Raw genomic sequence first — 18,429 nt, forward strand, 5'->3', positions numbered from 1 at the left:
CTGGTCTACAAAGTGAGTTCCAGGACAGTCAGGGCTATACAGAGAAACCCTATCTCGAAAAACCAAAAAAAAAAAAAAAAAAAAAAAAAAAAAAAGAAGAAAGGTTGAGAGTTAAAGACGGTTCCGGAACCTTCCTTGACAGTCTGTAACTAGACTGTGACTCTGGTGCTAGAAGCACATAAATTATAGCTCTGAATATACTGTTGCCACACTGCCAGATGAGTGAGATAGCCCTCCTGTATTCCAGCCTTGGAAGGTGGCTCTGGAGACCAGCTGTTCGTTAGCCCTGGGTTTGTTTGATTCCTGATAGTGCCTTCGCCTGTGTCTGTACCAAGGTGCGCACACACCCATACACACAAGTGTGACTGACTGCTTGTACCCAAGCGTACCCATACATATATACATGAAAAGAAAAACAGCCAGGGAGATAGTCAGTGGGTAGAGGTACCTGATGACCTGAGTCTGACTCCCAGGATCCACAGGGTAGAAGGAGAGAATCTACCCCCACAGGTTTTCCTCTGGTCACCACACTGGCACTGTGGCCCGAGTACCCATATAAATACACACGCACAGGTACACAGAATAAGTAAATTGTGGACTGCCAAACTACCAATTCTTCCACAACCCAAGTAGTGGGATTCTTCTTTTTATGGCTTTGAGCTAAGGTGAAGGAAACCATTTCTGTGTAACTCAGAGCTGAAGACATGTGAAGGTTATCCGCATTGTGCATGGGAGACACTTGTCTCTTGACTGTAAAGGAGGTACGTGGCTGAAGGTCAGAGGACAACCTGGGGGAGGTGGTCCTCTCTTGGGTTCTGGGGACAGAAGTCAGGTCGTCAGGCTTGGTATCATGCACCTTTACGTGCTCAGCCATTTCACTGGCGCAGGAAGTAAGTTCTGTGTAGCAAGGGCATTTTGGTCAGTTACACTAAAGACCCAACAAATGGCTGCAGTAAAGGCATTGCTGTTCATGGTGTCCAGGGAGACTCACTCGTGGCTCAGCATTCTTTCAAGTTGCCAGGTCAGCTTTAGTTTTCACATGAAGTCCGTGTAAGTGTTTATCACTTTATGTTTTAAACAACTGTACTGATCTTAGGCCCAGAATCTCATCCCTTTAATGCCAGCACTTAGGAGGCAGAGTCATTTCTATATCTGAGTTCCAGGTTATCCAAGACTACATAGTGAGAGTGTCTGTGTGTGTGTGTGTGTGTGTGTGTGTGTGTCTGTCTGTCTGTTTCTCTCTCTCTCTCTCTCTCTCTCTCTCTCTCTCTCTCTCTCTCTCTCTCTCTCTCTCTCTCTCTCTCTCTCTCTCTCTCACACACACACACACACACACACAGACAGACACACACCCTTTCACTTACTCACCATTAAGCTTATTTTACTACTTAGCGTAAAAAATATTAAAAATTTGCTGTAATTAGTTTCCCATGATTCCTTTTTTGTTTGTCTCTACTCTTTCTGTTTGAGATTAGCCTCCTGCAGCCCTTTATTCCCGACATCACACTTCCTAAGTGTGTTTATCCACCTTCAGTGTCAACTGTGCCTCTGCTGTTTTGGTCTGACTTTAAAACTAAACTAGAGTCCCCCATATTTGTGTAAGTAGGATCTTTTATAGAACTTAGTCTCGACTTTTTGGAGCTATTAAGTAATTTTGCATTCCCAAGTATACAAAAGTTTTTACTGACGTTTAATTAAAATTCTGTAAATAATGGAATTTAAAAGTCAAGAGTCTGGTCGGATCATAAGCAACTGAATCAGGCAGTGCGTAAGCAAGTCTTTGTTGATGTGTGTGCTTCCGTCATCTCCTAGGCCCAGTAGAGAAGAAGCAGCAGAGAAGATCCATCAGGACTCGATCTGAGTCAGAGAAGTCCACCGAGGTTGTGCCAAAGAAGAAGATCAAAAAGGAGCAGGTTGGCTTCCTACATGTAGAGAGTTAAAGCATATCTGTAATGTGGTGGCTTATTTCTTGTCACCAAAGAAAGATCCTCCCCACCTTGGCCTCCTTCCTGAACTATCTTTCCTCCTGTCCTGACGGGTTGCGGTGGCGACTTCTCAAACCGCTGTCTTGTGACGGTGCTTCAAGCATTTTCACAGGGAACAGGTTTGGGAGATGGGAAGCCAGCAGGGCGAGACCCTGACATTCATTTTGAAGTTTCTGTTATAAGCACAATGAGTTCACATTTCCATGAGTTTTCCTTGGAACTATCATTGAGTTCCCTTTTTAAAAACTTTGATTTTTGGTTTAAGCTGCTGGTATATATTGTTTTTATTTTTCAAACAAATCAAATTAATTTAATTTATATTCTTATATTTAAGAATCAGGTAATCATAGATGGTCTGGTTTTTCTGTTGGTATCACAGATCTTTTGAAATGTTATTTTTTTTTTTCCAGTAGAATGGCACTCATCTGGAATCAAACTGTCAGATAAACAATATTGAAGTATAAAGTGTGTGGGGAGGGGCTACATTTTGATTGAATGTGTTCAACTGGTGTAATCGATGTAGTAATAATATACATGTGAAATTACCTTTTCAAAGAATTCTGAGAAGTAATTCTATTAATTATAAACTCGCAGATTTTTTTTTGATTTTTATAAAATGAATAAATATCCATTTTTAGGTAAGCACTTTGCCGCTGAGCTGGTCCCCACTCTTTCCTTCCCCTTTCTTTACTTTTTGAGACAGGCTCTCACTATGTACCCCTGGCTGACATGGAACGAAATCTATAGACCAGGCTGGCCAGGCATTCACAGATCCTACCTGCCTCAGCCTCCCCATTGCTGGGATTAAAGGTGTCTGACACCATAACCAGCTTTAGAATATTTATTTTTTATAGCCCACTCATCTAGTATTAAAATCTCAGAATTAGTTACAGTAAGTCTAATATTTTAAAGCAATTTACCATGGAGGAGTATGTCCTTTTTTATTTAAAATCTTCATAATTTAAAACTTCCAAATTTAAAAGCTAACTTTGTGGGTGCTCTATAGTATCACAAGCATATAAAATTTTTTTGAGAATATTTAGCTAAAATTTCAGTAATATTTGTTATTTATCATATAATTTCCATATATAGGAAATTAAAGAAAAAATTCAAGTCTGACAAATCTATAGAATTTGTTACCAAAATGAAATTGTGACTTTGCCACCTGGTTCTCAAATTCAGTCTGTGACCAGTCAGTTTAAAATAAACAAACAGAATGAGTAAAAATAATGGGACAAATTGTTACTGCCACTGTGTTATATATAGTTAGTAGTAGACTAATACCAGTGATTGTTTAGAAGATTTTATATTTGTACAACTAATTGTATCGTACAAAAAGCATTCCTGTTGTATGTTTTTTTACCTGTTGTAAAAAAAAAATAAAAAAAATTTTTAAAAAGCTTAGAACAATCCTTACATATTTACAAAATGTGTTTCAACATGCATATTTCACATCTTAAAGAAACATAAAATTCCATCCTAGCCTAAACAGAAACTTCTACAAACAGCATCTCTTCCCTATTCCAATGGTTCAGTCTTCCAGTACCACGTGTTCTACATATACATTGGCAGAATAACTTCTGATCTCGCTCTCCTAATGTAGGATCAAGACACTGTTCATAAGACACTCAAGAAAGTGCTAATGCAATATCACAGACGTATTAAGTTTGTTCTAGCAGCACAAGTATTGAGCTTCCAGCTGTATGGAGCCATGTAGCACTCTCTACAGAGAGGGTCCCGATTGCCAGCAACTTAGCTGTGAGTGCAGGCGCGGAAGGAAGGGTCTTAAAGTGGCGTGAGTTACATTAACCTGAGTATCATAGTAAGTAAACATTTATCCTAATGTCTTTGGGGCGGGAGGGGTTCATAGCAACATTGGGGCTGGTCACAGAAACAGACATTGAGGAAAATGCTCTGGCTCTCCTCTAGCACCAGGGGCGCGGTGGGAAGTCTTTGCTAAGGAGCATGAGGCTACGCTGTCACCTGGTACTCAGCACAGGCAGCTAGGGCTTACGCCTCCCTGACCTTGAGACAGACAACTTGACTCAGAAGATGGGATTGAGTTTAGACTTTCAATGACATCGATCACTCATCACTATTTAGATTGATGAAAATGCACAAATTTTTTCCCTCTATTTTCTACCAGTGAAAAAACCCTCCTGTTAATGTTGTACTGTTCTTTCCAAACAGGCTGAAACAGCTCCCCAGGCTTCCCTGAAGACCGGATTACAGAAAGGTGAGTTGCTCTAAGGTGCTGCTTGGCATTTCCTGATTCAACCATTTTCTAAGAATAATTTATCTGTGCTTCATGGATTTTTATCTGTCTCTGTAAATCTTTGTTGCTATTCAGTGTGGAATTTTACCCTCTGTGTGTGTGTGTCTGTGTGTGTGTGTGTGTGTCAGAGAGAGAGAGAGAGAGAACACAGAGAGAGAGAAGACAGAGAAAGAGAGAGTCGAAAGAGAGAGTCTTCTACTGTTGATCCTACTCTGTACTTCCATGTGAAAAGTCTTTCTTGTTTTGATAAATTAGAGAACACCATGTAGACTTGTTACTGTTTCCAGCTTTTCTCCATAAGATTTTGGGATTTCACTGGCTTATAAACTAGGGATGTGACGAATCCACTTTTTTGGTATTCGACCGAATACCGAATAGTAGCTATTAATGCTTGTCAAAAATGGACTATGGCAAATCAGACAGGACAGCTTGACTGGGAAAAAATGATGCCTCCCCCCCTTTTCAGTGCTGTACAATTGTTTTGTAAATTGACCCTTAGCGTAACTATGGCTACTAGTAGATGACCATATTATGTAAATCTCTTTGAGATATGCACAAAGTTTAAGAAGCCTTAAACTTATCTATGTGTTTTCTGTGTGCAATCTGAGTATAGTACAAACTCCATAGCATGACTCGTGAAATTTTGGTGAGCTCAAACTGTATTTAGTACCTGTAGTTTACTCTGGGCAAATTGCATTATTTTAAAATAAATAAAATAAAACACCAGCCTGTCTGCACTCTCGGGGAGAAGTCTGCAGCGATGGTCTCCGTGGAGATCCTCAGCAGAACTGAACGCCTCTCGGAGGGAACACTGCTTGGCGGAGCTCCAAGAAAAGACATCGCGATCGATCGCTGCGAGATTAGGAGGCCTGATTGCGTTGTGTTTCCACCATTCCACAGGGTCGGCGGACCGAGGAGCGCAGGGCTCTGTCAGATTCAGTGACAGCTCCGTCTCCGCAGCGAAAGAGGAAACTGTGGACTGAGATTCCTGTACAATTTCATCCCAGAAACTCCAGACTTGGAGTCTCCGTGCAAGAGTTCTTTGTCGGCGGCTCGATAAAGTTCCTTTTGTTTTGATTTTGATTTTGCCAATCATTATTATTGGCATTCTCTGGCCTGGTTTCTTCTTCAAGACTGAACAATTGCTTTAACATTCAGATGATTTCTCTCTATCTTTTTTTTTTTTTTTTTTTGTCCGAGCTGGATGGGTACAGCTTAAATCATGGGTCCAGCCTAAAAAACAAACAAACAAACAAACCACCATTTAACTTACCCTGATCAATTCCAACATGGACTGTTTTGTTTTTAAATAAAGCATCATTAATACACATCTGCAGGGTTTTGCCAAATGGCCCAAACTGTATACGTTGCAATCATTAAAAGCTCTTATTATTTTTTCTAACATTAGTGCCGTTGTCATGGAGAACAACAGGACAGCTGCTTTCAGCGGTCTGTCATTTTTCTGGCATTTTCAGAAATTCATCGGAATTGGCGGTACCCGTGTTTCCCTTCGCAAGCCTCTCAGTACAGCACTCCTGTTCTTCTGTTAAAACTCCTTATTAATCCAGTGATCTCTTAGGCCAAGGAAATACTTTGTGGTGGTGGTCTGGTTCCACACACCAGCAATGAAAGAGATAGATTTGTGTCCTTGTGTTCTCGAATCAGCATTCACATGGGCGGGCACCCTCCTTTGTAGCTATCAGGAAGCATTCAGTGCAAACTTGTAGGATGGGATGTGCTAAGAAGGTTCCAGTAACCAGAGCAGTCTCCCGAGGCCGCCACCTCCACCACAGCACGTGGCTAGACACCAAGCGCTCCCTTCAGCCTGTTGCGGATCTTCATGGCCTCAGGAGACCTGTTTCTCCACAGTCTCTTCCGGACTGCACAATTCCACCATAGCTTGCTGGGCTGATCTAGATATCTGTCTGTTGTATGGAAAGTTGGGGTGGGGGGGGAATCTAAAACAAACTGGGTGGAAATCTTACCCGTCTCCTTGGTTCCTTGGTATTCACCGTGCCTGATCTGCACATTTCATCGCGGCTGTCTCTGTCTAGCCTACCGCATTAGCCCAAGAGATTGTTGCTTTGTAACTTTTTGCACTATTGTTTTGGCTGGATTTGTATTACACGCAGTTTTAAAAAAAAAAAATTCCACACTCTTCTCTGCCTTTTTTTTCCCAAGTATATTTCTTCTCTCCCTCACAAAGTCCAGAGGCCTCTCATCTAGCCCTTGGTGATTTCTCGCACTTGAACACTGATTGTCCATTCAGCCCTCAGTAACGTTCCTCCCACATGGCATGACGTGTGTGGACGTGCCACAGCACTTGTTAACAGTCACAATAAATGCCACTTTACCAAGAAAGAACAATTATGAAAATCCAAAATGTATTGGGGGGCTAATAATCAACTGAATTGCAAAATTGGGGGGTTGAAACGGCACTATCCGAGTAGGAATCGAATACAAATCAAAGATTTGTCACATCCCTAATCAAACAAGATGGAGGTGTCTCTGCAACCGTATCTGTGAACTACACTGTGTTGGGTTTCATGTCTTCCCCTTACGCAATCAAATGGTTCTCTGAATTGTTCCAAATCAATTGGCTGTCTCTCAGTTTGGATAGAATGGATGTCTAGAGTGGAACTTGGGCCCTGCTGGGGAAACGGCGACAAGCAGAACTGAACTTAAAATGTTTTTATAGAGCAGTTGTGAATGGGATCACTTAGTACCGGAAGTCAGAAACTTACCAAGTCCGGGCTTGCAGCTTCAGTGCTACAAACATCTGTGAATTTCCCCAGTATACTTGACACGAGTTTGGGGAAAGAAAATACTCACCAACAAAAAAAAGTTTACAGTGACCTTAAATACTATTTTAGGATTAATTTCAGTGTGTTATGTTAAGGTGCCAGCGAGATTTCAGATTCCTGTAAGCCCCTAAAGAAAAGGAGTCGTGCCTCAACGGATGTAGAGACGGCTAGTTGCACGTACAGAGACACATCTGACTCCGATTCTAGAGGACTGAGTGACGGGCAGGTGAGTGTGTGCTCGGGTCTGAGCAGACAACTTGTTTGCCAGCCACAGTAGCATGCTTTCTCGGGAGAATCCGGGGAACGTAAGCGTACTCATGGTAGGATAGCATGTAAGGGGGAACTGTTTGTCATCGCTCACTCTTGGTCACCACAACATTCAGCTTACCTATCTGGGTAGGCTTCCCTTTCTTCATTGCTGCATATGCAACTCCTCCAAACGGGAAGAGAATGGCCTTCCCCAATAGAGGAGAGTCTTTTCCAGGGTGTAAGTGTGTGTGTGTGTGTGTGTGTGTGTGTGTGTGTGTGTGTGTGTGTGTATGAGCAGCTACATTCTGCTGCTGGAAAGTCTTGTCAGTCTTTCAGGAGGGGAGACCGTAGGGTAGTCAAGCTTCTAAAACTGTGGGCCCATCCAAATAAGATGCTTCATGTGTGGTGGTGGTCAGCCTTTGTTTAAACAGATTACCAGCCAGGCATGGTGTCACACGACTTTAATCCCATGCTAAGAAGGCAGAGAGTCAGGCAGATCTCTTGAGTAACTGGCCAGCCTGCAGTACATAGGAAGTTCCAGGATAACAGAGCTACATTATGAGACCCTGACTTATAAAAATAATAATAAAATCAATACTCTTAGAAAAATCAATGTTTTTGAGACATGACTTCATTATGTAACTCTGGATGGCCTAGAACTTTCCATGTAGACCAGGCTGGCAGACATCTGCCTATCTCGGGCTCACCAGTGCTGAGGGGGGTGGGGGAGAACGATTCCCTTTGGTTATATGAAACTTATTTTGTAGATTTCTTTCATAACAGAGGAGTTCTGTCATTTTGCCTTTTAAATATTTGCTTCAGTTTCTCCCAAATGACAGATACACCGACAACATCCCTGGGTTGAAGGAAGGAAGACGGGGAAGGCAGGCGGGCAGTGATGAGATGAACTTCAGTCGGTTTCCTTGGGTTTTGCTTTTCTTTATCTTGTTTTGTTTGTTTTCCACATAGGTAGGCTTTGGCAAACAAGTAGATAGCCCGTCAGCTGCTGCTGACGCAGATGCTTCTGATGCGCAGTCGGTGGACTCGAGTCTGTCACGGAGAGGCGTCGGCACGAGTAAGAAGGACACTGTGTGTCAGGTAGGCGGGTGGCTACTTAGAAGCATGTGATCCAGTTCGTCGACTCCTGAACTTTTTATTATTTTATTACGTTGCTTTAAAGCTACAGGTCTAAAGGCTATTTGTGGGTCTCCCTATCCTGATGGGATGTTTGTCATTGTTGTTTTGCTTTTGAGACAGGATCGCCTTGCCTGGTCTGAGGCTTGCTCTATAGACCAGGCTAGCTTTGGACTCACTGTGAGCACCACTGTGCCCAGCCCCTGTTCCTCCTTAATTTTTTTGAGTTATTTAATTTTATGTTTTGCCTTCATGAGGGTCTGTGCACCACATGCTTGCCTGGTGCCTGAGGAGGTCAGAAGGGAACTGGAATTACAGATGAGTGTGTGAGCCCGGGTAGGTTCTGGGAACCAAACATAGGGCTTTGCAGAGGAATCATGTCTCCAAAAAAAACCCCTAAAAAATAAAAGAAAGGAAGGGAGGGAGGGAGGGAGGGAGGGAGGGAGGGAGGGAGGAAGGAATGGAAGGAGGGAAGGAGAGAGAGAGAGAGAAGGAAGAACTGCAAAATCTTGGATTCCTTTTTTATGCCTTCTAACTCAGAATATTAGGAGAAAAATCCCATGGCCTACTTGAGTAAGCGCGGTAGTCAGTTCTGAGCTGCAAGTTTGAGACCTGCTGCTTTCTTGCTCTTGCAGGTCTGTGAGAAGGCTGGCGACTGCCTTGTTGCTTGTGAGGGGGAGTGCTGCCGACACTTTCACGTGGAGTGCTTGGGACTGACTGCAGTCCCTGAGGGCTGCTTCACTTGTGAGGAGTGTGAGACTGGTGAGCCACGGAGGGCGGGGCGGGTCGGGGCTGGCAGCTCTCCATGGCGTGGCTCCCCTTGATTTACTCAGTTTTTGGTTAATGCAGCTCCCCTCCCCTCCCATAGGTATTTTAGCAAGCCAAGACACCATCCAGTATTAAGCTTTCCAAGATCCAAAAACCAGTCCAAACCACCTATGTACAAAAACAAAATAAACTTGTTTTGTTTGTTGAGTATGTAAATCAGTTTAAGATTGGTGTGTGTGCTTAACAAACAAGTTTAAAATCCTTTAGTAGACTCAACAAGTATCAATTGAAACTCTAATTATGGTTACAGTAAATTTCTAAGTATAATATAGTAAATATTTATAGTAACTATAAATACGGTTATAGTAAAACTGTAAATATGATTATATATTTTTGGGAAAAAATAATGCTATTAACTTTTTTTAAAGGCAGGGTCTTACAGTGTAGCCCTGGCTGCCCTATAACTCACTGTGTAGACCAGGCTGGCCTTAAACTCACAGAGATCTACCTGCCTGCCTCTCCCCCCAACCCCCCACCTCCTCACCCCATACAGGAATTAAGGGTCTGCATCACCATGCCAGACCTGCTGTTAATTTTTTTTAAACTTAGTATTTATCATTGATTTCTTCTCCCACTATATATTTTCCAGTGCCTTCTTGTAGCATACAAAGAAATGTGCTAGTTTGTGTTTCTTCTGTAATCTAGTTCTGGTTTTGTTTCATTAGAAAGCAGTTGTTTAACCTGAGACAGCACAGCTAGTTGGCTTAGTTACTTTCCTACTGCAGTGAAGAGATAAGAGGTGCCATGACGTTCTATAAGGTAACATATAGAAGAAAGAGTTATTGGGGAGTTAGGCTTCAGAAGGTGAGCCTGTGACCGTGGCAGTGAATGTAGCATCAGGCAGGCAGGCACAGTAGTAGAGCAGGAGCTGAGAGCTTAGATGAAGTAGAGAGATCTGACTCTGAAACCTCAGAGCCCATCCCCCCCTGTGACACACCTCCTCCCCCAAGGCCACACCTCCTGATCCTGCCCAAATGGTTTTACTGACTAGGCACTAAGTCAAACATCTTGTATTTATTTTTGTTGCAGTATCGGTAGGTTCTGTTTTTCTAGGAATTTTCCCATTGATAGGAATTTTCAAATTAGCAAATGTTTAGCGATGTCTTTATAATCTCTTTTAAAATAGGAATTTACTTATAACTTTTTAACAGTTTATTTTTATTTCATGTGTGTTGGCATTTTGCCTGTATGTATGTGTATGTCTGTGTGAGGGTGTCAGTCCTGGAGTTGCAGACAGTTGTGTGCTGCCTTGAGAACGCAGGTCTCTTGAGAAAGTAGCCAGGGGTCATGACCACTGAGCCATCTCTCCAACTCCAGGTCTCTTTTTGTATGCTAAATTCTGAAATGTAATAGCTTTTTCTTTCAAGTGAAGCTCTTTTTTGTTTTGTTTTGTTTTGTTTTGTTTTGTTTTGTTTTTGTTTTTTCAAGACAGGGTTTCTCTGTGTAGCCCTGGCTGTCCTGGAACTCACTNTGTAGACCAGGCTGGCCTCGAACTCAGAAATCCACCTGCCTCTGCCTCCCAAGTGCTGGGATTAAAGGCGTGTGCCACCACTGCCCGGCCAAATGAAGCTCTTTGATATTTGTAGCTGCTTCTATATAAAAGGAGTATTTAGCTTATGTGGAGGCACACACCTGTAATCTGAGTGCTAAGGAGACTGAAGCAGGAGGACCAGTTTGAGCTGGTCTGGGGTACCAAGTGCTGGGATGTAGCTCAGAGTCCTCACCTAGGATGCCCAAGGCCCTAGGCCTAAGCCCAACACTTTGAATGATTCAATGAATGAACTGTAATATGTTTTAATCAGATTTTATTTAACCTATATATATATATATTTTTTTTTTTTTATCAATTTTCTAGGACAGCACCCATGTTTTTCATGTAAAGTGTCTGGTAAGGATGTGAAACGTTGTTCTGTTAGTGTTTGTGGAAAGTTTTATCATGAAGCCTGTGTCCGCAAATTCCCCACTGCCATCTTTGAGTCAAAAGGATTCCGCTGTCCCCAGCACTGTTGCTCTTCCTGCTCTATGGAGAAAGATATCCACAAAGCAAGTAAAGGTAAGCAAAGCTAAAGGAGGGGCCGTGTGCAGAGTGCCTGCGGCAGTGCATGGCACAGCTGTCAGCAATGGCTGCAGGCCTTCTGTTTATTTCCAAGTTCAAAAGCTGAGACACACAGTTGACTTATTTATTAGGCAGAGGCTACGTTGTCAATTCAAACATTCAGACTATGCTAAAATCTTCCTTAGGTTTAGTTACAGCATTCGTAGTAGACCCTTGTTCTTTTGGAGGATTCTCTAAGTGACTATTAGCCTCCATCTAGGGACCGAGAAGAATAGGAATGATGGCGTCAGCCACAGCACTGGCCTTGCAAAGAGCATTCTGTACCACCTGTAACAAGTTTGATATGGCGGGGGAGTCCTGTTCCCATGCTGTGCCGTAGCCGGCATGCTGTGTGCTCCCGTGCTGTGGCCAGCATGCTGTAGCCCGCTTCTTGACCTGTCTTCACACAGGCCGCATGATGAGGTGCCTGAGATGCCCGGTTGCCTATCACGTTGGAGATGCGTGTGTCGCTGCTGGAAGTGTATCTGTGTCCTCGCACATTCTCATCTGTAGTAACCATTCCAAGCGGAGTAGTCAGTCTGCTGCTATAAACGTAGGCTTTTGTTTCGTTTGTGCCAGAGGTGAGTGTCAATCTGGTTTTTTTCCTCGTTCTGGCATCATTCGCATATTTCTCCATTTAACTGTGTCTCTGCATTGGTGAGAACTCCAGCTGTCTGTCTCATGAACTATGTCCCAGCGAGTGCTGACTGCATTCTGTTATATATATGGTACTAGGAGAGAGTGTTTCAGGCAGACATTCCCATTGTGAGAATATTATTTCTTCCACAAGTTAAACTAACATCTGCATTTTAAAAATATCTTAAGCTGGGTAGGGTGGTGCACACCTTTGATCCTATCACTGGAGAGGCAGAGGCAGGAGGATCTTGGTGAGTTTAGGCAAGGCTGGTCTACATAGCAAGTTCCAGGGCCAGCTAAGACTATGTAGAGAGACCCTGTCTCAAAAAGGAAGAAAAAAAACCCCAAGCTTAGAATTACAATTAAGTTGTCGGTTAGTGTTTTTGTTTCTCTAATAAGAAGGTTATTCCCTTCAGTCTTTACTTAAAGCAGAACCTTCCTGCACTGTCGTTGTCAGCTGCTCGGGAGTGTCATGTGCAAAGCAAGGGCAGCCCCTTCTCAGTTATATGCTTTGATCATTGAGGGCCTGAGAAGAGCAGCCAAGGAGGGTTTTTCACATTCGTGAAATTATAAACTGAAAACAGTATCGTGTCCTTTGGAGGACCAGAGATGGTATTAACAGACTTGAGTTCATGGTGTGTCTTGCTTTTTTATTGCTGTGACAAAACACCATGACTGAAGTGATTTATAAAAGAAAACATTTAATTGGTAGCTTACTTCCAGTTTTGGGGGATTAGTCCATGACCGTCGTGTGGGAAGCACGACGAGTTAGCAGGTTTGGTGCTGGAGCAGAAGCTGAGAGCTCACATGGTGCAGTAACCAAAGGCAGAGAACAAGACAACTAGAAAGGCTTGGCTTTTGAAACCTCCAAGCCCACCCCACAGTGACACACAGGCTCCAACAAAGCCACACCTCTTAATCCTTCACAAATGATTCTACCAACTAGAAAATCAAGCATTCAATCCTATGAGCCTATAGGCATGATTTACATTTTCAAACCACCATATTCCACTTCCTGGCCCCCATAGGCTTGTGGCTATTTCATTATGCAAAGTGCATTTAATCCAACTTTAAAGGCCCCCATAGTCTCTTCGGTTTTAAGGCTTCATAAAAGTCCAGAGTCTCTTCTGACTCTGTTAATTGGCTCTCTTCATTGGAACCCCTGTAAAATCAAAAGGCAAATCATGACATACTCCAACATACAGTGGCACAGAGTGCACACTGCCCTTCCAAAATGAGGGAAGGAGCACCGTGGAGAAGAACTGGACCAAAGGAGGACAGAAGCCCAGCGGGGCAAACTCCAAGTTCTGCGTCTTCAGGTCTGATGTCAGAGGGCTCTTCAGATTTCCCGCTCCTTCCAACTTTGATGTCTGCAGCACTCTTCTCTCTCTTGGACTGCTTTCACACTGTTTGCAGTTCTCTTTGCCAGTTGTCACAGGACTCTGGCATCTCCAACACTGTGGATCTTCAGTGCAATCCCGACTTTTTCTCAGCTTCGTACAGTACCCTCTCTGGGTCTCCATGCAGGTACTCCCCTGTCACACGCCTGGCCTCAGCATCTTACTTAACCAGGAAGGAAGATTTTACAGTCCTTTACTTGTGTATTCCTGCCTCTAAAGCCGGAGCCCTGTAGGGAGCTACCAAGTCCACACTGCTTGGCAGGGGACCTGGCCCCTCCTTGGACTGCATTTGCACAGACTTGGATTTGCTGATGCGCTCCACCCTGAGTAAGCTTTCTTTCCCTTCAGAAGCAAGGGTCCCTCATGCACTTCCTCTTTACAAGTTAGAAGTTCGGCTGAGTGAGCTCTTGCCTTTGTCCCAGATCCAATCAGGCCGGGCCTGTCTTTAAACATCTCATCTCTGAGCACAAGACTTGGCTTCGACATTAATTTCCTTAGGCTCTTCTTTCCCTCTCATTGTACACTGTATGTTTGCTCTCTTCCCTGCTTGTTCTTCTTCACTGTCGATCTGCACAAAGTAATCACTAATAACCCCAACACACAGTCAGTACTAGGTTGTTTTGGAATTTCTGCCCATGACAAAATCCAAAACAATTTAGCTTCAGGCAGATTCTTAAGGCAAGGGCAAACACCAACCACATTCTTTGTCAAAATATCACAAGAGTCCCTAAGTCCCATGCTTAATAGCCTTCCCCTCAGACACATGAGAGCCGAAACCTCCATAGTCCATGTTGTTCTTCCCACTGCTGATTTCCAGACTCCTGCAAGGATGATGCCCAGAGAGTCCCATGTACAGTGTTCAGCCTTGCTTTCCTCAGCCAGTCTTCCGCTTCTCTAGGATCAGCATAACCCAGCCTGACGGCAGTATACCACTTGCTCTTGTATTGCGGTGGAGGAATATGACAGAGGCAGCTTAGGAGAGAGCACCTAGTTAGGGCTTTCCTGCAGTGTCAGAAGCTCCCTCATCTTATCAGGCCATAGCAGCAGGCAGCTGTGGTGCTAGCCTAGGTCAAAGCCTGCAGTTGTGTCAAACACCATGAGACAGAGAGAGCACAAACTGGCCCTGCTCTTTAAACCTCAGAGTCCTCTCTCCCGATATACACTGTCCATCTTTATCTTGGCTGCATTATAATAAAATTCTTTTTCCTAATTAGGAATCTTATAAGTGTCTGTTTTGCTTAAAAATGTCATTTGTTTTAATTTTTTTTTTCACTTTTTGCATTTCCCTGTATGTAACATTTGAAAGAACTACTAGATATATCAAGTCTGTTATATTATATTTAGATCTTACTGAAGATCAGAACTTTTTGTTGTTTGTTTTTGCTTTAGGACACAGTTAATTTGTTGGAAGTATCATGTGTGTATGTGTGTTTATACATTTTCTTTCTGTTTTTTGGTTTAAGATGAGATCTATCTAGAGACTGGTATTAAACTTCTGAACTGAAGTAATCCTTCTGCCTCAGCTCTCCAAGTAGCTGGGGCTGTGGGTATTTTATTTACCATGCCAACTTATAAAGATATAGTAGATTTAAAAACAACAACAAAAACTTAGAAGCGATAGCCAGTTATAAGTAAACACTTCTGTATTAGCAGCTTGTATGTGGTCGCTTCTATAGCCAGCTGGGTTCCTTATGCTGGGGCTTTCTAGCTTCCTCAGTTTCCTAAGCATGTATGCTATCTGCCAGCAAGTAAGGAACACTGGTGTCTTAGTTTTGATTGTTTGTTTGCTTGTGGTCTGGGGATTAAACCCAGGACTCAGGCTGGAGAAGAGCTCCACCATTCTTCCTTATCCTACCCTGAAGCAAAAGTAGCTGCCCTGCTTTGAAGCCTGCGGGAGTTCAACCAAAATATTCACTTTTCCACACTGTTAATGGTGACAGAAAAGATTCAGAGGGGGTCAGCTAGGCAAATGATAAATAAAAATGTGTCCCCACTTTGTGTTACAGAATAGAATGGTGATCAGAGAGGACCTGAATTCAGGTGTGTGTACCTGAATGTGTGTGCATATGTGCATGTGCGCAGTGGCCACCAGGCCATAAGAGATCATCAGATCCCCTGGAACTGGAGTTAAAGGTGGTTATGAGCTGTCATGTGGGTGCTGGGTATCAAGCCTGGGTCCTCTGTGACAAAGCAAGTGGTTGTAGCATCAGCCACCTCTCAGACCCAGACTGTTGACTTATAAACATAATCCATATGGTTAGAGGCCCTCAGACAGGCGGTGACAGCATGCAGCCCTGGTTGCTTAGCTGCTTTTTCTCAGTCTGCCTCTTCCAGACCCTTTTAACTGCTATGTTAGCCAAGTCCAGTCCAATTTAGTCAGTATTTTAACCAATATTTTTGTGCTGTTTCATTTAATAATTGATCTTTGTTTTGTTTGTTTTCCAAGACAGGATCTCAATTTGTAGAACTCACTCTGTAGACCAGCTGGCCTCTGCTCCCAAGTGTGGGCTTAAAGGCGGGCACCATTACACTTAGCTATTTGCTGGGGTTTTTTGGGTTTTTTTCCTTCTTTTAAATTGGTTGCTCTTTAAAACTGTTTTCAGTTTAGGACAGGTAGAAAATGTACAGTTACAGGGACGTTTGCCATTTTATGAGATGAAATGGATGCTCATGAACTAGAAGCTTGAGAATAATATCCATGGGACAGAGCTCCTCCATTCAGAATTAGAATCTATGACTCATCTGTCTATATTTTATCTAAATACCATGCAATGAACTCCCGCATATTTTAACTGTATAGCAAATTAACTTTGTATTAGAAGAGAACTTCATTTTCTTTCATAGCATTTTTGCAAAAATTCAGTCTAAACGTACCAGATGTTTCAGATTTGAGAAGATTTAAATCAGAGTCTTTTAAAGTACAAGCATGGAAGCCAGGGGTGGTGGCAAACATCTTTAATCCCAGCATTTAGAAAGCAGAGGCTGGCAGATGTCTGATTTCTAAGCCAGCCTAGTCTACAGAGTGAGTTATGAGACAGCCAGTACTACATGAGATCCTATCTCAAACAAGCCAAAAAGAAGAAAAAAAAAAAACTATAAACATGTAATCTTTTAAACATTAAGGACACCTATTTTAAATAGACTGACTATAGTAAATCTATATGACCAAAAAATAAAACCTACTTTAATAAAATATGTTTTAGAATTAGAAAATATTGCTTATTTTCTCTTTCTAACCTTATTAAGAATGTTTCTAATCCCATAAAGGATTTTTTTCTTAGTTCCTGGTTATTGGATATTTAAAATCATTAATCCTGGGCCATTGAGATGGCTCCATGGGTAAAGGCTTGTTGCCGAGCTTGGCAGTCTGACATTGGATGCCAGGGATGCAGGGATGCACTCAGTGGAAGGAGAGAACCTGCCCCTACTCGTTATCTCCTGGCCACTATTTGCATGCCTCTATAACACACGTGGTTCATTACCTAAAAAATAAAGTCATAAAGCTAATTCTTAAGCACTGAAAGGTCTAGAAATATCTTTAGAGGTTTTACCTACATCCCCAGCCAGCCTGAAACACCACAGAAAATAGTGAGATGTCTCTCAGCGCAGTTTATATTACTTAAATGTTCATGCTTCTTGAGTACTATATACAAGACAGAACTTAACATCCTAAGTCTTACTTTGTAATGGAACTGGTAGGTTAGGTTCTCTTTTTATTTAATAGTGGTAATAGCATATGCGTAGAGCACACTCTAATAGACAATGTGAAATGATTGCCACCGATGCTGTAGGAGGAGTATTTCCTGGTTTATGTGAGTAAGAACACTAAAACCTAGGTTGAGTTATTTTCCTAACATCACAGACTGGTGAGTGGGGAGATTCTACTTGACCTTCTTCATTTTTTCTTTTTATAATCACGTGGTAGAATTTATAACAAATGTATAGTAGAGTTTTAAAATATATTTTATTTGCAGATAGATAACTTTAAAGATAGTTTAAATAGCTAATAAGCTACTCAAAGCCTTTTATTTTATTCTCTCATAAATTACATCTCATCCACAGTTTTCCCTCCCTCTTCACCTTCCAGGCCCTCCTCCCTCTATCTCTCTCCTCCAGATCCATTCCTCCTTTTCCCTTCAGAAAATTGCAGGCCTCTCAGGGATATCAACCACACATGACATATCAAGTTGCAGTAAGACTAGGTACCTCCCCTCATATTAAGGCTGCACGAAGCAACACAGTAGGAAGACAAGGGTCCCAAAAGTAGGCAAAGGGTCACTGTTAGGAGTCCTACAAGAAGACCAAGCTACACAACTGTAACATACATACATACATACATACATACATACATACCTGCATGCATGCGTGTGTGCATGTGTGCATGCATGCTCTGTGATTGTCAGTTTAGTGTCTGGGAGTCCCTGGGAGCCCTGGTAGTTGAATCAGTGGATAATTTTCTTGTGGTGTCCTTGACCTCTCTGGCTCCTACACTCAGTCTTCCCCATCTTCTATGGGGTTCCCTGAGCTGCATCTAGTGCCTGGCTGTGGGTCTCTGCATCTGTTCCCATCAGTTGTTGGATGAAGCCTCTCTGATGACAATTATTCTAGGACTTGTTTTTCTTGTTCTAGGTCTCCAGGCTGCCCAGCCTCTGGCTCCTGGTCCTCCAGGCAGTGTCCATCATGGCTTCCCTCTCTTGATGTGGGTCTCAAGTCATTGGTTGGCCACTTCGACAATTTCTGTACCAGACTTTTCTCACTTTAAAAATCTCTTTTCATTCATTCATTTTTAAATACCACCTCTTTTTACTAAATGAATAAAATGTTTTGACATTACAAAACTTTTCTTAACAAGATTCCTCTGTGAGTGGCAGTGTTGAGTTACATTCTGTCACTTTGTTCATACCTATCATCCGTCCATCTGTCCTTCAATCCTTCTTTCCTTTCTTCTTTCCATCCTTCCCCTCCCCCTCCCCTTTCTCCTTTCCCCTCCCCCTCCTCCCATCTCACTCTCTCCCCTTCCCTC

General features: G+C 42.6%; 1 protein-coding gene across 8 annotated transcripts in view; it reads left to right on the forward strand.

The window, feature by feature from the left end:
* Positions 1-18,429, forward strand: part of Nsd3 (nuclear receptor binding SET domain protein 3) — a 119,675-nt gene that overhangs the window by 71,739 nt on the left and 29,507 nt on the right. For 4 of the 8 annotated variants that reach the window (XM_029480236.1, XM_029480235.1, XM_029480237.1 and 1 more), the window contains exons 8-14: positions 1,813-1,913; positions 4,176-4,221; positions 7,160-7,290; positions 8,283-8,411; positions 9,083-9,209; positions 11,131-11,328; positions 11,781-11,951. In XM_029480236.1, coding sequence (XP_029336096.1) covers positions 1,813-1,913; positions 4,176-4,221; positions 7,160-7,290; positions 8,283-8,411; positions 9,083-9,209; positions 11,131-11,328; positions 11,781-11,951 — 903 coding nt within the window. Of the gene's footprint in view, positions 1-1,812; positions 1,914-4,175; positions 4,222-5,160; positions 6,791-7,159; positions 7,291-8,282; positions 8,412-9,082; positions 9,210-11,130; positions 11,329-11,780; positions 11,952-18,429 lie in introns of those variants that run through there. The other 4 variants (XM_029480239.1, XM_029480240.1, XM_021169289.1 and 1 more) reach the window with 2 other exon arrangements.

Source organism: Mus caroli, chromosome 8 (genome assembly GCF_900094665.2).
Source record: "Mus caroli chromosome 8, CAROLI_EIJ_v1.1, whole genome shotgun sequence".
Lineage (NCBI taxonomy): Eukaryota > Metazoa > Chordata > Mammalia > Rodentia > Muridae > Mus > Mus caroli.